This window comes from Lutra lutra, chromosome 2 (assembly GCF_902655055.1).
Source record: "Lutra lutra chromosome 2, mLutLut1.2, whole genome shotgun sequence".
Classification (NCBI taxonomy): domain Eukaryota; kingdom Metazoa; phylum Chordata; class Mammalia; order Carnivora; family Mustelidae; genus Lutra; species Lutra lutra.
This window is the reverse complement of record NC_062279.1, coordinates 6,939,506-6,963,246: the sequence shown is the minus strand read 5'-3', so window position 1 is coordinate 6,963,246 and position 23,741 is coordinate 6,939,506. Positions and strand designations below refer to the sequence as shown.

General features: G+C 50.8%; 1 protein-coding gene across 1 annotated transcript; it reads left to right on the top strand.

Annotated features, from left to right (window-relative positions):
• The first annotated feature begins 7,731 nt into the window (after positions 1 to 7,731).
• DEFB1 (defensin beta 1) lies at positions 7,732 to 17,362 on the top strand. The gene is made up of 2 exons (XM_047713836.1): positions 7,732 to 7,912; positions 17,123 to 17,362. The coding sequence occupies exons 1-2, from the start codon at positions 7,852 to 7,854 to the stop codon at positions 17,269 to 17,271; spliced, it is 210 nt and encodes a 69-aa protein (XP_047569792.1). The 5' UTR covers positions 7,732 to 7,851; the 3' UTR covers positions 17,272 to 17,362.
• Positions 17,363 to 23,741: the final 6,379 nt, after the last annotated feature.

Genomic DNA, 23,741 nt, shown 5'->3' with positions numbered 1-23,741 from the left:
GGTGCCCCAGATTCACATTTCTTTACCTACTTTTCAGTGGAGAGAAGAGACCACATTAATTATTATCATTACTATTTAGTATACTTTATAATTTTATAGAATTTTTATATTAAAATTATTAATATAAATTAATAATTTATATTATTATATAATATATTATAATATTATTATTATATTATATATTATATTATATTATTATATATTATTATAGTTATATATTATTATTATTATATTATATTATAATAATTATAATAATATAATAATAGGGGCGCCTGGGTGGCTCAGTGGGTTAAAGCCTCTGCTTTCGGTTCAGGTCATGATCCCGGGTTCTAGGATCGAGCCCCGAGTCGGGCTCTCTGCTCAGTAGGGAGCCTGCTTTCCTTCCTCACTCTCTGCCTGCCTCTCTGCCTACCTGTGATCTCTGTCTGTCAAGTAAATTAAAAAAATAATAATAATATAATAATAATATAAATTATAAGATTCAGCCCAATTTCAAAATGCCAAAATGAAAGCGTGTGCACGTGCGAACTGAAGAAATGCAGTAAGACATGTGAGAGCATACGGCAGATGGCATTGTGTGATTTGTGTTTATCGGGGGCTCATATTAAAAAGACAGATTCTAGACGGTTACTGTTGGCAACGGCAGTTCAGGGCCTGTTTTGTAAAGATGGTCCAGGTGATTCCAACAGGCTGTCCAGTTTGGAAACTGGTCTCTAAAAAAACCCATAAAATTCACCCTGTTCTTCTCTAGGGAGGAAACGAAGAATGGTAGCGAGCCTGTAATCTGTCCAAGGTCCCACACAGCCAGCTGTACGCAAGCTCCGACTCAGGACGGGCCTCCCAGCGCTTTCCCCAGAGGCTTGCACCTGACCATCCTGCCTCCTGCTGGCTCCGGCTCAGGCTTTCCCAGATCCTGATGACCCTGACAGTTCCCGACTCCTGACATCATCATCTATTTTCGAGAAGGAAAGTCATTGTGCAAATTACCCACGGGAAGAGCTAGTTACAGCAGGAAGTGGTCTAGGGGATTTCTGTTGGGGAATGATAATTCCACACACAAAACTGGTTTTACTTCCTTTAGGGTCTAACAACCCTTTTCTCCACATACCAAAATGCACTCCCCTTGGGTTTCTGATATGCTTTCAATGGCCTCTGGTTCCAGCGATGTAAACACTGAGAATCATCCCGGCTGTCATCCAGCAGCAGGTCGGTGCGGTTGGCCTTAGTGTGAAGCAAAGTGCAAGTCCCTGAGAGCCCTGGGTGTGCTCAGATTCCGAGCTCCTGGAAAGGAAGGCCATGTGCAAGGATGAAGAGCCTGGCCGGAACTTCTGGGCAGCATTGCCCCCCTAGCCAGGCCGGGGTGTGCCAGAGCCTGGTGTCAGGACTGACACAGACATGCCAGAGGCACTTCCAATGGTTCCCATTTCCCTGAAGTGTCAGGGCTCTGAAGACAGACCTTCACTCCAGGTTTATTTTCCGTGACCGTGAGACATCGATTGTGCCGAGCTGGATTCCTTTGGTCCCTTCGTCGCTAAGTCCCAGAAACCCCTTGCAGACAAAAGCTGCTTCGGCAGGCCTGACACAGAGAGTGGAAGTTTCTGGGCTGTTCTGGCTGAAAGCAGGGCAAGGTCTGGAGAGTGGGTCTCGCTGGGACTCGGTAGGAACCCAGGTCTCCATGGAGCACAGGAACTCCACGGAGAAAATGCTCAAGTGCCTTCCCGCTCGGACGTCACGAGGCTATGATTCTAACTGGCAGTACATGGCAGTTCTGGGCATAACTGGAAAGCTGGCGTCCACGCCGGGCTCTGCCTTCGGTCCCACACCTGAGTTGGGACGTGAGCATAAATGTTACCTTCGTCCAGTGTGTTTGCATTCCAGGGAGGACCCTGCCCAACCTTCAGTCCTGGTGCAGAAATCAGAGTATCAGCCTCTCCCGGAGGACGCCTGGCAGCCGGGGTGCAGGCTGAGCCCTCCCTTGGAGGTTTGCCCTCCTAAGGACAGGGAGACAGAGCGCGAGTGGAGAGGAGAGAGGCAGGTCCTGACTCCGAGGCTGTCCTAAACTGTAGAGTTACCACTGATCTTGTACTTCTTCAGAGTGCTCCGAAACTCTACTCGGCCTTAAAAAGAAGGGAAATTGGGCACTGGCTGGCACATGAATGAAACTTGGAGACTCACAAATACTGTATGATAATACTTCTGTGAAGTTCCGAGTGGTCCCATTCACAGAGACGGAAAGCAGAGCGGATGTTTGCAGGGGTCGGGGCAGGGAGAAGGGGCGGTTGGTGTCTAACAGGCAGAGTTTTCCTTCAGAGAGACGGCCTGTTCTGGCGATGGACGGCGGTGATGGTGGCCTAACGGTGTGCACACACTTAATACCCCTGAACCGTACATTCAAAAATGGCTAACTTGGTCAATATTGTGTTTTGTGGGTCTTTCAAAAATAAATATTTTTTCAAAAGTATTCTTCCATAGGGGCACTGGGTGGCTTGGTTGGTTAAGCGTCTGACTCTTGATTTTGGCTCAGGTCATGCTATCAAGGTTGGGAGATCAAGCCCCACATCAGGCTCCATGCTGAGCCGGGAATCCGCTTCAGATTCTCTGTCCCTCTCCCTCTTCCCCTCCACACATGGGCCCACTCTCTCTCTCTCTCTCTCTCAAATACATAAATAAATCTTGAAAAATAAAAAAGTATTCCACCATAGATGGAACACAGATAAGTTGTAAATGCATTACAAAAATGATCCAATGAGGGGCACCTGGGCGGCTCAATGGGTTAGAGCTTCTGCCTTCGGCTCAGGTCATGATCCCCAGGGTCCTGGGATCGAGCCCCGCATCGGGCTTTCTGCTTGGCGGGGAGCCTGTTTCCTCCTCCTCTCTCTCTGCCTGCCTCTCTGCCTACTTGTGATCTCTGCCTGTCAAATAAATAAATAAAATCTTAAAAAAACAAAACTGTTTAAAAAAAATGATCCAATGATATTGGAAAATGTCCAAATGGAAATTGGAAAGGGAGCAAGTTTCGCCGCAGTGTCGCAGCATGCTGCCTTTAAAAACACACGTATGTATGACCCCAGAGGTGTAGATACCCCTACACGGTGCAGAGGAGAACATCACAGACCGAGAGAAACCACATCGCCCGCAATCCCCACATCTGTGGGAGGCTGCATTCAAGGCAACTTCACGATCTCATTGACACACGTCTGTATAGTCTTAGCTTTTCACAGAATGCGCATAGTTTGTGTAAAGAGGCCAACGGCGGGGAGGGCGGCTGAGCCCAGCACCTTCTACATGGTCTGCTCCACCCGGGTTCAGTTCTGGATCCGTCCCACATGAGCTGTTCTCTGTGAGTCTAGGTCTATCGCCATGTAGGGAACCTGCGACCACAGGGTGCTCCTAATCCGAAGGAGAAAGGCAGGATCCGTAAGAAGTGGCACCGATGGAACCCTCCCCCGCCCGATTGTCTCATCCTCCGCACAGGAAATCCACAGGAGCCTCTGAGGGAGGGAGGCGGTGACTGCTTCTTCTTCAAGCAGAGGAGCAGCTAAACGCCATGTCCAAGGTGACCCGGCCTCTGGGTGGAGGCTCAGAGTTAGCATCCAGTCTAACTCAGGGATCTAATTCAGCTCAACCCCCTCCGTGGCCTCGCGCGGCTCTGCAGACTAGATGCGTGCGCCGGTGTGGACATCCCCACCTGGACCTGGCCTGGGGAGGTGCTCGGTCAGGCTTTGCCCTGCGTTTTCCTCCATCCCCGTACTGAGGAGCAGCTCCCACACACCCCGTGGAGACCAGGCCTGTGAGCAGCGCTGTACTGGGCCAGAATCTGTTCAACCCCACACTGAAAGGCTGCATCTCATCTGGTCCTGGAAGGTGGGGGCCCCGAGGCAGGTGCTACCCAGCACCGTCCTCCTTCCCCCCACCTGCCTGCCCTCACCTTTGCACGCACGTCTCATGCGCCCAGTGTGACCAGCAGCTGACACAAACAGCTCCTGCCTCAGGGCAGTGGCAAGCAATGTGGCCTCTGAGACGCGTCCTAGAGACCAGATGGCCAAGGACGTGACCCCAGCAGACCACGGTCAAGGTCTGGTGCACATGAAAGCACAAGGGAAACGGCTGGAAACTGTACCTGCTGCTCCTAGGACGCGTGTAGCGGCAAAACAACGCAGCCTCCCTTAAGTGAATGATCACACAGAATAAAAATAAATAAATAAATTAATAATAATAAATAAATAAAATAATATGCCTGCCCCTTCGAGCCCCCTTCCCTGTCAGTTGTAAAGATTCTCAACATTTACTTGGTGCTTTTCTTTTTTATTCTTATTTAACGCATAATGTTTTACTTGCTTCGGGGGTACAGGTGTGTGGCTCATCCGTCTTACACAACGCACAACGCTCCCCACAACCCATGCCCTCCCCAGGGTCCGTCACCCTGCCACCACTGGGCAGCTGCTCTCCCACTGCCAAAGCCTTCTCCCTGGTCTGAGGCTTTCTGGGGCTGGGGCTTCTCACGGCGGCTGCTTGGGACCCTGCCCCTGGGGGCTTTCAGCCACACGGCGAGGCAGCCTGTACCCTAACACCACCTTGAACACGCAGGAGGACAGGAAACATCGTCGATGCAGGGTCGAGGATGGAAGAATGGAGCCTGAGCACGCAGGTCCCAGAAATGAAGGAGCAGCTCCGCCCGAGGTGGAGGAGAAGTGATTCCGCGGGAGGCGGCCAGAAACCAGGGGCGACCTGGAGCCCCGGGACTAGAGGCCAGGATGTCCGTGTCCACTCAGGCAGGGCCGATGTCACTGCTCTCACAACCTCACCAGCCGGCAAACCCAGTAGACACTCTGGAATGCTTTGTTCCCATACAAAGTTTTCCGCATTTGGTCGCCCCCCAATGCTCCCTTCCCTGACTCCCATCCCCATTCTCCTGGTTTTCTCTCGTGCTCCCTTAAATGTCCGTCCTCTCTGGGATTTGCTAAAAAACATTCCTTCCCTACAGATTTCACTCACTACCATGGCCCCCTTTACCATTTTTCTGCAAATCCCCTGCCTTCCGAGACCCTCCCCTCTGCCACCAGGCAGCACAACCCAGCAACCTTCCCGAATGCCTCCTGCTCGGAGCAGCTCCTAGCGAGGGAGGGTGTGGGGTATGAACTCCCCTGCGTCCACAGGGAACTGAGTTCCTGGGGAACTCCGGCCCTTGCCTTCCCAAATGCCCCCCGCAATTCAGCTCTGCATGTCCCCCGTGGCCTTAATATCACATGTCTTATCTGCCGTCCTGCTCCCCCGCCATTACTTCTCTCCTCACTAATAATCCTTACACCTCCTGGTCGCTCGGTTCACTTGTGCCTCTAGGGAAACCTAAAGCTCCTTCTGCTCAAACATTCATGTAGCCATCATTTCCCCCATCAGACACAGGCCCCTCCCCTCCGCAGGTGCTGAGTATGTGAGGGTCTTGCTTTCCCAGACTCCCTTGCAGCTGGTCCTGTGACTGAGGCTCTGCCAACCAGGCCCAGGGCTGGTGGGACAGTGGGACCAGTGGTGGGGCTCAGGGTGGGAGGGGCAGGGAAAGGGGACTCCTGATGCCAACCCCCCCTTCCACCTATCTCTCTATCTCTCGGTCTATATGTGCCTCTGTCCCTCTGTCCTTCTCTCTGGCAGGCCTGCCATGGAAGTAGCCAGAAGGTGCTGCTTTGGTATAGATGGGACTCTGCCGGTGGTGGTGAAGGCCAGCTCCTGGCGTCTCGGCAACAGCGGCCACAGCACACGGGCTGCCTCAGACCAGATCTGTGGCATAGGTGGGACACTCTTCCTGGAAGCTGAGCTCCAAGCAGATTCTCCAGGCCCCGCATTGATCCCGAGAGCTACCCACTGCCCTCTCGGGAAACTCCTCTCTTGTTAGTCAGCCAGAACTGCTTCTGTTGCTCACAAATAAGAATACTGACCATGACATTAGGAGAGCTGTTGTTTGTAGAATTATAAAAATTAATAATAAAGAGAACATTTAATACATCTTTAGAATTGATGAGAACTTGAGAGATCCTCAGATAGCAGCTAACACAACGCCCCAGTCTGACAATTGAGGGCTGGATACTCCAATCCTTGCAGCTCAGGAAGACTGAGCCCCATCTGGAAACCAGGCCTGCAGACTCCCAGAGGCCACACCAGGGACTCGCTTCCTGGGAAGCCATAGTGGACAACTTCCTAGGAACAGATGTCCAGTTGGAAAAGAGAAAGGCTGGAGAGGAAAAGCTGCTCCACACCACAGGTCATCAGAGAAATGCAAATTAGAACAGGAGCTGGTCCTCCCCACCTGCGAGAGTGGCCCCGATCTGGAAGCACCGACAACAGCAAATGCTGACCAGGATGTGGAGCAACGGGAACTCAGCACTGGGGAAACGCAAAATGGCACAGGTTCCTTGGAAGACGGCTCAGCAGGTTCTAACAAAACGAAATAACCTCCAACCATATGATCTAGCAATAGCACATCTTGACATTCACACACACAAGCTGAAAACTGACGTCCACACAAAAACCTGACACAGGTGTTTATGCAACTGCACTCGTCATTGCCAAAGCCTGGCAGTAAGTAGGATGTCTTCAGTCAGTGGACGGAGATGTACTCTGTGGTTCACTCAGACACTGGAATGCTGTGAGGCACTAAGGAGAGATGAGCTATCAAGGCGTGAGAAGACATGGAAGGACCTTCCATGCACATCCCCAGGGGAGAGAAGCCGGTCTGGAAAGGCTGCATAGGTCTCGTTCCACCCATAGGACGTTCTGGAAGAGGCAAAGCTATGGAGACAGGAGAGAGTGGTTGAGGGGGTTAGGGGGAGGGAGGAATGAAGAGGTGGAGCCCCGAGGATTTTTAGGGCACAGATACTACTCTGCGTGACACTGTGATGGTGAATGTGTGTCATCATACCTTTGTCCACACCCCTAGAATGCACAACACCAAGCGTGAACCTTAATGCAAACTGTGGACTCCAGCTGCTAACGATGTGTAGATGTTCGTCAGTGGTAACAAGTATGCCCCCTGAGGAGGAGGTCAGGGAGTAGGAGAGAGGGGGTCAGGGAGTAGATGGGAAACCTCTGTACCTGCTCCTAAATTTTGCAGTGTACCAGCAACTGCTCTAAAAAAATAAAGTCTTGATGAAAAAAACCATTAAGTGATAGAAGAGGCTGGTAGATTTAAAAAGATTTGCGAGACACACACATAAGAAAGAAGAAGGAGGAGGGAGGAAGGGCTGGCATTGGTTAGTCAAGGAGAGCATGTACCCCAGGAACAGAGAATTTTGAGAAAGAAAATTCCACCCTGAAGTTTACGTGAAAAGCAAGCATCTGGACTTTTGTCAGGGACGAGGGTGTCCTCTGGGACCATGGTACAGAGAACACAGCTCAGCGACAGAGACTCGCACGGCTGGGCTGGGGGCTGGGCAGCCCCTTGCGCAGTGTCCCCCCCGAGGCCACCTCCTCCAACTTTCTAAGCTGCCCCACCACGGGCCTGCTAGCCTGGGCTGCCTCCTTCAGGAAGTCCACCTGCATTACCCAGCCTCAAAAACCAAACTGAACCGGTCAGAGGAGCCAACTGGGGGTGTTCCGGGCTGAGAGCTGAATCCAGCCGCAGCTGGACAGAGAAAAGTGTGTGCACGTGACTCCCGGACTACTCAGGGCAAACGGCGTGAGGGGTGGTTTATTAGAATTTCACTCTGGATTGCGACACCGCCCTTCAGATCACCTCTGCTATTGTGCAAGTGCCGCCCTATAAATACGGAGACACTCCCGGCTTTGGAAGCCTCCGTCAGCTCGGCCTCCGAGGAGCCTCTCTGCCTTCCCCGGGCATCCCGGCCCGGCCTCCCAGCCGCCATGAGGGCTCTCTCCTTCCTGCTGCTGATTCTGTGCCTCGTCTCCTCCCACCTGGCTCCAGGTGAGCTGTGAGACCCTGCTCTAGCCCCTCGGGGCCAGGAATTGGGGGGCTGAGTTTAAGGACAGCTGCGTCTTGGGGCCTGGGGGTGGGCAGCAGAAAAGCATCCCCAGGGCTGAGTGGCTGGCCTGGGGACACCTCCACGGGCAGGCCTGCTGAGCCTGGGCCTGGGGATATCCCCCGACCCTCAGGGATGAGCGTGCTGGGAGCACCCCAGGCTGACTCTCTCCGGCCCACTGGGCAGCCCAGCCGCAGGAGAGACAGACCCAAGCCTCCCTCCCTGACGGTCCTGGGGCCTCCATGCCCTCGGTGCTGGGCAGGGACGCGGGGCTGGTCTCAGGCAGCTCCAGCATCCCCCGTCTCCATCTTTGTCTCAGACTTCTAGAAATCATCCTCAGTGGAAGGGGGACTACGGGCTCCCCCTGCAGCGTGGCTCCTCGCATCGAGGGGCCGGCTTCCTCTCCAGAGGCAAGAGGTGTAGGCTGCCAGCCGGGGCTCACCCTGGGCCCTGGGTGGAGCCTCGCAGGTGGCCTGCTGTAGGCAGGTGCCACCTGCCCCTCCCACAAAGCCAGCTCACCCTGCACCTTTGACTCACTTCATGTGCGGGCAGTCTGCGGTGCACGGGTGGTCTTCGATCCTCCCTGGGAAATCCTCACGTGGTCTGCGGAGTGGGAAATCTGCCCAGGGCATAGAAGGGAGGTCTCCGTCGGGCCGGAAGACACCAGCTCCCCCGGCTCAGAACAGACGTGTAAGGGCAGGTGGGACGCTGCGGGTGGAAGCAACTGGGGGACATGTTCTGTCGTGGCCTTGGGCAAATCCTACATCCGGGGCCTCAGCTGTCTCATCTGCAGAACGAGGGGGCCGTTGCGGGTCGGGGGGGGGTCACTTAGAGCATGAATTCTGCTCCCAAGTTCCCTAAAAGATCCAACGGTGCTTTTCTGCATCGTACAGATCTGCTACATATTCTCCAAGTACAACTCAGTCCCCCCATCTGGAAACTGGGTGCAAAAGCTTTCTGAGGCAGAGTTTTAAGTTTCTAGCGGGGACCCATTCGAGGGGTGGAGAAATCGGTTTAGAGAGTCGCCACCACGGTTTTCTCAAAGAACCGAAAGTAGGAGGGCATGCCGCACAGTGAGCGTCCATGCTCTTACCACGCTCTGACTCCAGCCACACGGGCAGGTGTGCATTTGGGGCCAGAGGCTCTGCGAAATTTCTGGCTGCAGTTCAGCTCAAGCTCAGAAAAGCCTGAGAGCCACTATTGAACTTGAAGAGTTCGGCTGATCCCCTCAACATGGGACTGTGAGCATCTCATTCAAAGCAGAGAATGTGGAAGTGTTTCCGAGGATACACAGGAATGACTGAGCTTACTGGTCCTTCCATACAGAAATATTAGCTACAACATGACTGAACGCTGAGTATACCCAGGATTCGCTCAGAAACTCCCAGGAGAAGCTACCCTACACTGTCCTCTGACAACACGCAAGTCCTGTCTGCGCAACACTGGTTCCCAGTCCGGGGATGGGACCAATTTATTGGAAGAAGGGAGCTGAGGGCTGCTTCCAGAAGGTGCTGCTCGGGTCCCAGCCTCGCACTGTGACTCACCCTGAGCCCTCACAGGGGATCAGTTCACTCCCTTTTCTGGGAAAGCCATTAGAACTCGGCTGCTCACCCCAGGGGGAACCAGGCCCACACGCCCCAAGGTGAATGACGGTTGCATGGTCCCTGCAGGAAACCATGACTGGGCACTCTCTTTTAGCAGTTTTTATCTCTATAAAAAAAAAGGGGGGGGGGTTGCCCCTTTTATCTCATACAAATCTTATTTCCGTGAGCACGGAATGATGTCCAAATGGCAAGGCAGCTTGGTCCCCTGCATCAGCTGGATGAGAGCCCAGCCGAGGGGTTTCGAAGTCAGGATCGTTTGGGGCTGCTCGCTCACCGACTCCACAAACATTTAGTTAATAGCTACTGTGTGCAGGCAATGCCCTGGAAAAGGGGAAGAGCCAGGAAACCACAGCCCTTGAAAGCATGACCTGACGTTCTAGAAGCAGAGCATGGCAAGAAACCCAATTTTGTAATTAATTATCTAATTACTATTGTGTTGTGAAATGCCATTAAGTACAGGGTGCTAAGGGATCGCGTGACAAGGGGACTGACAGGCCTGGAGGGGCAGGGAGGCTCTCTTAAAGGACGGAGAAGTGAAGGAAAGATGGAAGTCATTTTGGTGTCCACGGTATTTAAAAAAAATTTTTTTACTTCCTTCTTGACATTAGAAACTCAGGATGTGTCACATAAAATTCAGATTTGTGTCTTAAGAACACAAAAAATGAAGCCATACTCTAGGCCCAGAGGCAGTGAGCAGTCATGGGTGCCCCCCACCAGGTACTACAGACCCCACCGCTCCCTATCGCTCCGCTTAGTCTACTTCACCGACTTTTCCTATCTGCCTGCTGCTGTGGGGAGGTGTAGCTATGCAGCGTGAGGCTGATCAGGGGAGAGCAAAGTGGCCCTGGGAATGCGGGGAGAACGTTCTCTGATGGTTAGCCCTTCCCTGTAGCAAAACCAACCAAACCCACTGAGAGAGGCACAGGCCACTCCTTGGTACCCTCCTTCCTTTCTTTCTGGGACCCTGTAGGCACTCCTGGGCGCCTGGGCCTCAGTTTCCCCCACCTTCAAAATGAAGGTTTGGCCAAAATGACGCCTGCTCATTCATCCTGTGACCCTCAGAGTCTGCCCTGCCTTGTCCACACCTGAGTGTCTCACTCTGGGATCCCCACCCTGACCTGCTAGCCTGAATTCCTTCCTCCAGTCTGACCTCTGGCAACAGCCACCAGGAATGTGTCTGCCATGGCCTCTGGGTCCCATGAGAAAAACATGTTTCCCCTTGCCTCAGACACAAGGGCCCTGCGGCCGCTAAACCAGGCCTCCCAGAAGCACGTGGTCAGCCTCATATGGGAAACTGAGCTGTGCCCACAGAACACCACACGTGGAGCGTGCCAGCCGAGAGGCATGTCTCTGAAAACCACCTCAGGACATGTGTGATTTGTCCCCAGAGAGCTTCAGAAGACTCAGGGAGGGGCGCCCGGGTGGGCTAAGGGCCTGACTCTTGATTTCAGCTCAGGTCATGGCCCAGGGTCGCAAGATCGAGCCCCGCATCAGGCTCGCACTCAGCAGGCAGTCTGCTTCTCTCTCTCCCTCTCCCTCTAAATTAAATAAATAAAATCTTAAAAAAAGAACAAAGAAGCAGAAGATACCTGGAGATGAGGCCGGGTCCTCTCTAGCCTGCGCGGATGGCTCAAGCGCAGCAGCCTCCGAAGTGAACAAGCAGCCTCTGTCTCGACGCCCCACAGCCTCTGGGGCAGCCCTTCCCTGGCATGATGCCAGCCACCACCCTGTCCCGAGCGGGAAGGAGCCTCAGTTGACTTGCTGGGGCCCAGAGGGCTCTGATGAGCTGTTTCTGCCCGTAAGACCAGGCTCCCCGGCTTCCCAGCACCGGGTCCCTGGACGCCTCGCGGAGGCCTTGGGGCTCGGCGGCCAGCGCTGTGGAAACCCAGACCGCGTTCTCCTTGGGCTCTGAGTGTCTGTGTTTGCGCCTCACGCATCTCAGACTGACCCGCCCCGCAGGTTGTGTTCTGGCTGCTGATCTTCCCGCCAGCCTCCTGCCCTTCCACTGCAGGGGCCTGGGCAGGAAAGGAGGCATGGATCCTGGCAAGGATCCTTTTCCAAAAACCCTTATCATTTTGGCAATTTACCTCAACTCAGCCTGGTGATGTTTTAGCCCAAGAAATTTGTAATTTTAGTCAATAGCTCTCCAGTTTTATCTTCCAACTCCCTCACTAGGGGCTCTGATTGTATGACACAAAGGGAACCTCGGTGCCCGCACTTAGAGCAGAATGGCCGAGAGCGAGGTCTGCCAGCAACCTGCTCACCGCACTTCCAGTCCCGAGTTCTCCCCCCTGCTCTGTCCCTGCATCTCTGAAAAGCTCGCTAAGAAATTCTCTCTCCGTGGCTCCTCTATGCGAAGTCTAAGATCTCCCTCTGTGTTGACCTTTACGCCGTCCCCCCTCCTCTTCCCCGGCCACCAGCATCTGCCTGTGGCAGGTCATAGTCCAAGGCAGTAACACGGAACGGGGTGGTCCCTGCTTTCTGCAGATTTTCCGATGACCCTAAAAGTTCAGCGCTTCCTGTGCTCGCTGCCCAGAACCAGTCCTTCCCCGTCCTGTTCGCTTCCGTGACTGAACCCCTGGCACCCATTTCCTACTGAGTTTCCGAGTTTCCCGCCACTGAAGCCAACCGTCCTTCATCCAACCGACACCCGTTACGGTTCCTCCCACACCCCCGGCCCCCACCGACAGCTGGTTTGCAGCTGCACTGAGGCGGGGTTTTGGACAATCCAGCTGTGTATGGCTCAAGAAATGTACGTTGGAAAGAGTCCCCGTTTTCCCCGCAAGCACCGAAACTGGTACAGAAACTGCTTTCCCACAGGGAAAAGCAGTTCCTGCCTTGAAACGGGTCTCCTCTGCCACGTTCCTCTGGTGTGCGCGCTCCAGCGGCCCCAGGGGATGTGCGGGGTCGCTGGTCTCAGGCCAGCTTCGTGAGCACCGGCGGGAATAAGCACCAAGTCCAAGGACATCTAGTCGCCCTTGGGAGAGCGGGGGAGAAGAGAGGTGTGGGTTACCCATGGAGCTGTCAGGCAGCGAGCGCACAGAACAGACCGAAGAGGGAACTGGACCCATCCGGTGCAGGGTGGTCACAGCTCTGGGAATAGGCGGATGACCTTTTCAGAAGTAACTCTTACTTTTCTCTTTCTTTAACTGCAAAGTATTACACGCATCCTGAAAAGTGCAGAAACCAGGAATGTGCAGCTTAATGAATTATAAAACAAGTAGCCTGTGACCAGGGTTTAGGTCAAGAAGCAGGACTCAGCCGGTACCTAAGAAATCTCTCTCCAGGCTTCTCAGTCCCCCACCCCTGGGCTTGACTCTTGTGGTAATAACTTCCCATATTTCTTAGACTTTTACCATGTTTTGTTTTTTTTTTTTAATATTATTTATTTATTTGACAGAGAGAGAGAGATCGCAAGTAAGCAGAGAGGCAGGCAGAGAGAGAGGGGAGGAAGCAGGCTCCCTGCGGAGTAGAGAGCCCGATGCGGGGCTCGATCCCAGGACCCTGGGACCATGACCTGAGCTGAAGGCAGAGGCTTTAACCCACTGAGCCACCCAGGTGCCCCGACTTTTACCATGTTAATACACATGCTGAATAATACAGCTTGGTTTGTGTGTGCCTTTCAGTCGGCTGGTTACCAGGAAGAAGGGGATGTTGTGGGCCCTAGCATATGCTCACGTTTGATTATGATAGGTAGGTAGATAAATAATAGCGCAAGAAATTTGTAATCTTGATAGATGATGCCACACCATTCCCCAGTGGATGACAGTTCTCACGGCTCCGTACCCACGCCAATACTTGTCATTGTCAATCATTTTAAATTTTAGCTGTCTGGGAGTGTAGTGGTATCTCGTTGGAATTTTAATTTGCATTTTCCTGAGAAACACTAAGTTGAACACTTTTGTATACAGCTACCAGCCGTTTGGATAGCTTTTATGATATGTGAAACTACGTGTCTCTATTTTCATCAGATTATCTGTTTTTTTCTCAATGATTTGTAGTAGATCTTTGTGTATTCTTCAAGTAAGCCCTTTGTCAGCTATAACATTGCAAATCTCTTCTCCTCCCTTGTGCTATGATTTTTCTCTCCTGATGGAAACTCCTTACACAGAAGTTTGCATCATGATTATAATGTGGCTAAATGTGTCCTATCTTTCCCTTTATAGGCAATCCCTTTTGTATCTTAAGAAACCTTTTTTTACCCCCAAAACATGAAGAAAGTCTACAACTTTGTCTTCTGATGACTCATTATTTTTCATTTTTCATTTAGACTTATAATCCATTTTGCAATGGATTTTAATGTGTGAGTTAAGGGTAAAGTTTTTTTTTGTTTGTTTGTTTTTGTTTTTTTTTTTAACATGAATCTCCAATCGTCCCAGAACCAGCTCTAAGGAGAGCATTTCCCTTCCTCCCCCACACTGCTCTCCTAAGGAGCTTGATTCTTCACACAGGTATAAGTCCCTTTCTGCACTCTTTATCCTTCCTGTTCCATTTGTACATCTGTCCTTTTGTCTTTACCAAACAGTCTAATTACAGTGGATCTATAATTAGCCTCGAAATCCAGTAAAGCAAGTCCTCCGACCTTCTTCTCCAAGAGTGTCTTGGCTATTCTTGGTCCTTTGAATTCCCACATAAATTTTAGAATAAGCTTGTCAAGAATCTCTTGATATTTTCATGTTATGGAGTTAAATCTACAGGTTAATTTGGGGGGAAATTAACATTTGAAAAATAATTAATCTTCCAGTGCTTACACATAGCATTTCCATTTATTTTGTTCTTCTAGAACTCATCAAAGAATATTGTATTTCTTATATACAGGAGTATCGTATTTTCTTAGATTTATAACTAAGCATTTGATATTTCAATATGGTGATATATTTTAATTTCATTTTATCTGTTGGTTGCTAATGCACAGAAGTAAAATTGAGTTTTATACCGATCTTATATACAGCAAAATAGTTAAACTTTTTTATTAATTCCTTCTGGACTGTCTGCATATAATCATAATGCCTACAAATAGTGACAATGTTATTTCCTCCTTTTCAACCTATATATATATATATATTTTTTTTTTCTCCTTCTGTTTTCCTTCTGTTCCTACCCTGGCTGGTACCCTCAAGTAGAACATTCATTGCAATTGCAACAGTCATTATGCTGGTCTTATTGGCCATCTCAGATGAAAAGTTTTCAGTGTTTGAGCATGAAGTGTACTGCTGGTAAGAGGCATCTGTAGATTTTTCTTTTTGCGATCAAGGAAGTTCTCTTCAGTTTCTTGTTTGTTAAAACCTTTTTATCATTAATCAGAGTTGAATTTTTCCAATGTTTTTCTGCACCTGTTGGGATGATCATGATTTATCTCCTTGAACTGTTAATAGGCATTGACTGATCTTCAAATGTTGAATGAAAGCTTAACTTTGTGAAATACACTGAACTTGGTTTTATTCTGTTTGCTGATATTTTGTATAGGATCTTAGCCTCTTTGAAGATCAGGGAGTTTGAGCTATAGGTTTCCTTTTCTTTCCTTGCATTGCTGATCTTTTCAGATGGTGCAATTAAGACCAAGTTGGCACCACACCATAAACTAGGGAATGTTCTCTCTCTTGTTATTCTGAAAACCAGTGTGCTCTGTAGACACTATTTCTTATATGTTGCTTGATAGGATTTGCTAATGAAGCCATCTCAGCCCAGAGTCTCACTTATGGACCCAGTTTCTTGGATCATTATGAGACTATTTATATTTTCTGTTTCTTATTTGTTTATTTTAGTGAATTGTATTTCTCTAAGAGTCTTTTTTATCTCAACTAAATTTTTACATTTGTTCAAGTGACTGTTCTATTTTTTCTATATGAATATAAGAATAGAAAAATATTTCTATTTTTTCTATTTCCATGAACTATTCAAGTTTTTAAACTCCTAATAATTTTCATGTTTTATACTGGTAGAAGGTGCTGTCCATGCTCTCCTTCCTCTCTGCTCCCAGCCTCGAGAAGGGCATTCTTTACCCTTAGTTCTGACTAAAATTTGAAAACCAGTGGTCTAGCAATTCTCGATTCTTTACTGAACATTAGACGCTTCTATGGGGTGTTATTTAAATGCCAGTAGCTCACCGCCACTGCAGAGCAATTCAGTCTATATTTTTAAGAGTATCCCGGGTGATTAAATGTGTATGCAGCATCGAGAACCACTGATCTACATCAGTTTCTCAACCTTGGTGCTATTGACATTTGGGGCCAGATAACTCTCTGTTCTGCGCATCACTGGTCTCCCGCAGCACCTCTGGCCTCCACCCACTAGATGCCAGTAATGTCCACCCCACATACCCCAGAGCTGTGACAACCCACAGTGTCCCCAGACATTGCCAAATATCCAGTCATCAGACACCCACAGTCCTAGGTCAGGTGAGGCAGCTGTAACAGGGATATGGATTAAATAAGAGACAATTCCAATGGTATGAGAACCATCTCTCCAATAAGCAGAGACACATGACATCAGAAAGGACTGTTCCCCAGGCTGGTGATGGCCTGCTGTGTTTGTCAGCTGGAGCAGCCATAGCAAAAGGGCACAGGGTGGTCTCCCCCGACAAGAGAAATTAATCCTTTCCCAGTTCTGAAGGCTGGAAGTTCAAGGTCAATGTGTCAGCAGGTTAGGGTTCTTCCAAGGCCTCTCTCCTTGGCTCACAGATAGCTGCCTACTCTCCTGTCCTCATATGGCCTTTCCTCTGTGTGTACACATCCCTTTATACATCCCAATGTCCTCTTCTTATAAGGATCTATGTCCTAGTGGATTAGAGATGACATTTATGACCTCATCTAAACCTAATCACGTCTTGAAAGGCCCTAGCTCCAAACACAGTCACATTGTGAGGCGCTGGCTGGTGAAGATATCAACTTACATTCTGGGGAAGGGGACACCATTCGGGCCATAAGACCTCTCAACAGAGGCAAGCAAAACAGTAGCTTGATCCCCACTGACTGGGAATATTGTAGGACAGCTACTGCATAGAGTAGAAGACTAGTCCAGAAACCCTCTGATTATGAGATTCTGGGATATCAGGAAGAAGGCAGAATAAATTCCAAGTGGACAAACCATGAAAGCATTGTAGGGTAGCCATACTTTCAACCTGCCCCAAAAGGAAAACAGATTTCAGCGAAGATGGCGGTAAGAGAGATGGGGGAGCAGGGATTCTGGTCTTAGGGGTTGGCATCCCGAGGCAGCACGGGAGTGCGGGGAGTTGAGGAGAGCTCCCAGGGTCAGGAATGTACTCCAGCCTTGTTCGGGCAACAGTACTATGGATAAAATACTTATCTGGGGACTAACTTGAAATCCTTGCACACCTTCAAGCTCTCTGGGCAGAGGAAACCACATTCAGAAGCCAGCCCTCTGCCCATCGTCGGCTTCCGCTGGGCCACGGCTGGCACAGATCTCAGACTCTGCCAGGTCTTGAAAGAGAAAATTCTTCACAGTGCTTTCAAAGAGTCACTTTACCAAATGTTCTAAAATCACCATGGCCACAAGCCACGAGTCTGAAGCGTTTTCTTTCCCTTCTTACAGGTGCTGGCTTTCTCAGTGGTCTCGGCCAGAGGTCTGACCACTACATGTGTGCCAGGAAAGGAGGCACCTGTAACTTCTCCCCCTGCCCGCTCTTCACCAGGTCGGAAGGCACCTGTTATGGCGGGAAGGCCAAGTGCTGCATGCGTTGACTCTGAGCTGGGTGCGACGGAGAAAGGATGGGGAAGTCCAACAAAGTATTTGTAACCACTGTTTTAATAAAGGAAGACCTTTTTTTAAGCATACCTCTTTCAGACCAGAATGAATCTTGTCTCCTTTTGGAAGAGGTTGAGAGGGGATGGGGGTCAGGAGCAGAGATGGGCCAGGCCACAGGGCCCACACTGCACAGGGCTGTGGGTGCTGACCAGAGCTGAGCCGTGTTTGGTCATTGCCAGGCCAAGGTGTGGGCAATGTGGAGGGCACCCGTGAGACCAAGGACACACGAGGAGAGGATGAGGCAGGTGAAGCCTTCCCTCGTCCACGTGGCAGCTTGCCCCACACTCAGCGGTCTGAGCAGCCTGTTCCGTGAAAACAGCCCATCTGCAGGGCCCATGTGCAGGGCCTCTCCCTTCCCCTGAAAGGAAGTGTTCACTTCTCCCCAGGAGTGTTCTATTTTGAAAAGAAACCTCAGGCATGCTGTCAGCTTCCCTGTTCAAGATATGGGAAGTCCTCCCTGGGAGCATTCCTCTGGATGTTTAATCAAAGACAGGTTCCCAGATAAGCCCTCATACTTCGGACAGCCAAGGTTTGGGTTTCCCAAGATCCAGTTCCTCTGGCAGGGAAAAAAAAAAAAAAAAAGCAAAAGCCCACATTCTGTGTTTATCTCACATTCTTTGGTTTCCAAGATTGTGGTGATCTTCCCTGCCCTGCCCGGAGCTCTTTGCTGGACCAAAAGCGACCGCGCTCATGGGTTCCCAGCCACAGAGAGGCCAGGAATGGTCACGGGAAAGGGGGGAGGGGTCGGCCTCCGGCAGCACCGGCACCAGAAACAGCAGTCCCAGAACCAGAAAGACAAGCATATCTTTGCAGCCCGCCATCTCGACATTTGGCCCTGGAGCCCCCAGGCCACGGGGGTGGCACTCTTGACTGCCCCTTTTAAGGAAAAGCAGCTGAGCACATTCTCATCTGCTCTTGCCAACCCCCCCCAACCCCCACCAGTGTCATGCCTCTGAGTTCCTCCGAGCTTTTCCATCCATTTCCAAACTCCTCTGAACCTTTCCACCCCCCGCCCTGCCTGCGCTTTCGGACCCGCCGGTACCACCCAAACCCCTGTGGGGTTTGCCCTCCTGTGATGATGCCCTTGCCGCTGCTCCCTCCTGCACCTGAACAGGACAAGCCAAGCTAGCCCACTTCTCCTCCATTTCCCCGGGATGCACATGTGTCACCCTTCTCCCACCGCTTCAGCCCCCACTTGGCTCGCATGAGAGTGTGGATGATACTGCCTGAGCCACTGTGGAGGGAAGACAGCCCAAGAGTCAGACGCATGCTCGCAGCTGTCTACAATCCACCTGACTTCAGAACAGTTGCGAGGGCCAACATCTGGCTCCTCTGATAGCGTCTGCTTAGCTGAAAAGCAAGTGCTGATTTGAGTGAGCGCCACACACTGTCCCGGGTCCAGCTTAATTGTCATGGCTGTCCGTAAGGAAGGAGGGAGCTGATCACCGAGCTGAGCGCCCTGACTGAGGCATGTCCCCTGAAGCACATCGGTTTTGCACGGTTCCCCTTCTGAGGAGTAGCTCCCGCCTTCTAACTCCTGGTGCCCGTGAGGGTGCTGTGGCTGATGGGGACTGGCCCATCCTCGGTGCGCCTGCCCAGGAGCCTGTCGTGACAATACCGTGGGCGCTGGGCTCTGGCATGACTTGCACGTCAGCAAGAAATAATTGGTGAGGACCTTCACCATCTCTGCAGCGTGTGGGTGAAGACAGACACCGCAATCCACATCCCCGGGAGAGGGTACCATGTATCACTGCTCAGGCTTGCTGTCAGCCGCCCTGCATGGGAGCTGCCTCATCCACCTGCCGGTGCCTACCCCAGTCACAGACGTACCTCAGAGGAAGCGGGGAGGTCATATACTGCACAAAATACACCCGAGGGGCGCCCAGGTGTCTCCTGATTTCAGCTCAGGTCGTGATCTCAGGGTCCTGGGATCGAGTCCCACATCAGACTCTGCACTCAGCACAGAGTCTGCTTGTCCTTCTTCCTCTGCTCTTCTCCTGCTCTCTTTCCTTCTCTCTCCCTCGCAAATAAATAAATAAAATCTTTTAAAAAAATACACTCTAGCATTGCTTCAGCTTTTGATAGTAAAATCACACAGCCTCCTTTGGAGACAGTGCGCCGTCCTGACCCTGTGGCTCATTGGCCCCCCGGGGCACGTCCCCCAGTCTGGTCGACAGATCTGTAATGGAACGGCAGGGAGCCGAAGAAGCATTCTTGTTCTGATGGGTGCTAAGACGTGGTAGCCATTCATGATTTTGTCACAGGTTTCCCTGACGGGTCCTGTAATACTCTACTCCAGGCTTTCCTCCAAAAAGAAAAGAAAGAAAAAAAAAAAGGAGGAATGAACAGGAGGGAACTGAAGCTCCTCGTGCATGTGGTAGTCTTCAGAGTTAAGGCTTCTGTATCAGTCAGTGGTCTCCCAACAGGATGTGCATGTGTACATCAGGCAAGACTTGACGAATTTGCTCACACAATTATGGAGACTCGGAGGGTCCAAAAGCTAGTGGAGGTGGGCCGACAGGCTGGAGATGGAGGAAAGAGTTGCCATTCATGTCCAGAGACTGTCTGCTAGGAGAAGTCATTGTTGGAGAGGTGAGTGTGTTCTAAGAAGGCCTTCATCTGGGCACCTGGGTGGCTTAGTGGGTTGGGCTGCTGTCTTCAGCTTGGGTCATGATCTCGGGGTCCTGGGATCGAGTCCCACGTCGGGCTCTCTGCTCGGTGGGGAGCCTGCTTCCTCTCTCTCTCTGCCTGCCTCTCTGCCTACTTGTGATCTCTGTTAAATAAATAAATAAAATCTTTAAAATTAAAAAAAAAGGTCTTCAACTGATTGGATGAGGCCCACCCACATTATGGAAGGCAATCTGCTATACTCAAAGTCCGCTGATTTAAATGTCGTATTGTATATATGTTATTTTCTGCTTATTATGTTTTTATATCTTAAAAAATGAAAAACAAAACAAGCAAACAAACAGAAAACCTTCCTAGCTGATTCTTAGAGTAAAGCCCTGGGAAGGAGCATGCTTTCCATGTGTAAGGTAACTCATCCAGAGCCACACTCTTCTGTCTCACCCACGCACCCCAGGAGACCACATTTGTCTGCCTTAGTCATCCCAGGGCAAGGTACCAGCTGACTAGAGGCTACCCATGTAGCCTCAAGCCTTCCAAAATTATTCAAACAAGCCAGTCCAAACTGGGAATCCTGCCCTGCTTTGCCTTTCCTCAGAAACTCCAATAAAAGCAGTAGTCTCCCCACCCTCCTGCAACGTGCCTCCTGGCCACTGTGGTGTCTCCGTGTGCCCCTGCATGGTGTGCTGGGCCTCCTGTCTCGAGGTACATGTACATGGTACATTCTGTTGCCTTGAGCCTCTCCCCCATCTCCAGGTAGCTGCACCTGACTGACCATCTCAGGGAAGAAGACAGAACACTTGGTGTCAAGAACAGCATGTCTAGTCACAGCCCAGAGGGGACTTAGGAGATGCCCCTCGCTGGCCCGTGGGCTGATTGGCTGTCCCTGTTGGGCTCTGCCTTCTGGGAAGTTTCGGTGGCTGTTGGCGTTCTGTTTGCTCCTTTGCTTTGAGTTGCCTCTTTCAGATGCTGCCAAGGCTTCTGACCAGAAATCGGTGATGTCCTCCTCCTAGAACTCGGGTTCCACTGGCAGCCAGCCCCGGGCCCAGCAGAGCGGGAGAGGCCCTCCAGCCTTCCCCACAGGGCTGGCATCGAAGGCTACCAAGCTCACAGAGCCACCACTGGATGGAGGGTAGAGACCTGTTCTCCCTGCAGCCAACTCCCCGGGGGTCAGGTGCCCCACGGGCAGATGAGGGCTGGGTGACTGTGAAAATGCTCAGGAGGATGAGCAGAATGGGGATGCGGGTGTCCTTATCCACGCCCATCTTCTTTGGGTTCTCCCAAACCAGCAAGGGGTCCTCCTTCAAGAGAAGCCCACCACAGTGCCCCAGAAAGGTTGATGCCGCGCGCAACCCTTTCTCTTCTCCATGGCTCCTTGCTGTTGCTCTCAGTTCCTTAACCCCACAGGGTGTCATGGGTCCCTGGAGACTGTGGCTCAGCATTTAACAAAAAAGGGACAGGGGGAGGAATGATTCATTCTGTGCCCCCAAAAATACCTGAGGAGTTTTCCTAGCTGAATAAATGTACCCCCAGGGTTGACAGGAGCATTTGGGGAGATGACTTAAGTCTCGTGCTGACTCAGCGGCCGTCCACCACTTCGTCTGCCTGGCTCACTATCAAGCTGGTTTTTCTGCCTCTGTGGGTTGAAGATTCCATCCATGACAGGCAGGGTCTGACTCAGCGCTGAATCAGAATATGTGTGCAGGAAAGAGATGTCACCTGTCGTCGGAAGCTCAGAAGGTCACAGAGCTAGAACCAACACAGCTGAACGTGAGCAAGACCTTGCAAGCCATTTGTGGTGGGGAATAGAAGGAGAGCCGGTCTCAGCCCCTCTCCACCACCTCCTGGACCCTGATTTTCCTCCCTTAAAATCATGCCAAGGATGTTAAGTGAGCCGTGAAATATCACTGGTTTGAATCGACTCATCAGGTCACTAATGGTGTCTTGGTCCAACCTCGTAACTTTTTGGAAACTTTGGGTTGTTGAAGAATTTCCTTTGGTTATGAAGATGTAGTTTGTCTTCTCTTAAACTTCAGTCTCACATCCTATGGGACATTCCTGTCCCCGTGCATAGGCTGCCCTGAACTGGGGGGTGTGTGAGGGCTGGGAAGGGGATCCCACCGCAGCCTTTCTTCCTCTTACTCAGTCGTTTGGATGGGGGGGTGCACAATGTTCTCTCTCTTCCAGAAGAACACACTTTGCTAGATTAGCAAGATTTCTGCTCCATTGGGCTGCTGATCGATGCTTCCCTAACCATCTCGTGGGCTGCGTTTGCTGGTTCTCCAGAGGGCCCTGTGGAGATTTCCTCCTCCACCCCTGGCCTGGGGCATTGGGTTCAGGCTCAGACTCTCCCCACCAGCCCCCACTGGAGGCAACAGCCCTCAGGCCCTATCTTTTGATATCTTATCACCTAGTAGGTGGCCAGTGGCGACAGACAATGAGGTGACCTAAGTTCAGCCATTCCCAGGGTCCCTGCCAGAACCATCCAGATCCTTGAATGCAAATAGTAGGTGTCTGGAATACCCAGCCAGCACAGCCCCAAGCTCTCCTGTTTTTCCCCTGTGCCTGCTCTGTGCCCCAGGGGAATGTGTGCCCTCTTTAGTCACAACTCCATGATGGTCGAGCCTGGAAAGGTCACCCGCTGCCACAGAAGCGGGGAGCAGGATATCCGGGAAGGGTGCGCTCCCCACCAGGAGAGGAGAGGGTGACATAGTGCAGCTCTGCAGAGGGCTGACTCCCTGGGGATGCCACGAAGATAGCAAGATGCCGAATTTCCCCAAAACACAGTAGTCAGTGGCGACAAGGGAAAAGGAGAATCTGAAGGGAAAGAGTGACTGTGTATGAAACAGTGTGGACTGACAAGATATTAAAACCTAGATGCGCTTCAGGAAGGTGTTGTAACACGGGGGCTGTGTCCGTAGTTTGGCTGTTGTAGATAAAGCTGCTATAAACATTGGGGTGCATGTATTCCTTTGAGTTAGTGTTTTCATGTTCTTTGGGTAAATGCCCACTAGTGCAATTGCTAGATCATGGAGTAGGCCTATTCTTAGTTTTTAACGGGACCTCCATACCTTTTTCCAAAGGGGATGCCCCAGTTTGCATTCCCACCAATCGTGCACAAGGGCTCCCCTTTCTCCACATCCCCACCAACACCTGTTGTTTCTTATTTGTTGATTTTAGCTGTTCTGACAGGTGTGAGGTGATAGTTCATTCCAGTTTTATGATTTGCATTTTCCTGATGGTAAGTGATGTTGAGCATCTTTTCATGTATCTGTTGGTACTCCGGATGACTTCTTTGGAGCAAAGGCTGTTCCTGTCTTCTGCCCATTTTTTACATGGATTCTTCACCTTTTTGACTGATGAATGGAAAAAGAAGATGTGGTATATATACACAATGGAATATTATTCAGACATAAAAAAGGATGAAACTTTGCCATTTCTGATAACATGGATGGAGCTGGAGATTATAATACTAAGCAAAATAAGTCTGCCAGAGAAAGACAAATACCATATGATTTCACGCAGATGGGGAATTTAGGAAACAAAACAAATGAGCAAAGGAGAAAAAAAGAGAGAGAAACACAAATCGAGAAACAGACTCTTAACGACAGAGAACAAACTGATGGTCCCCAGAGGGGAGGTGGGTGGGGAGCTGGGGGACACAGGTGATGGGGATGACGGCGTGCACCCGTGATGAGCACTGGGCGATGTATGGAAGTGTTGAATCACTACATTATACACCTGACACTAATATTACACTGTATGTTAACTAACTGGAATT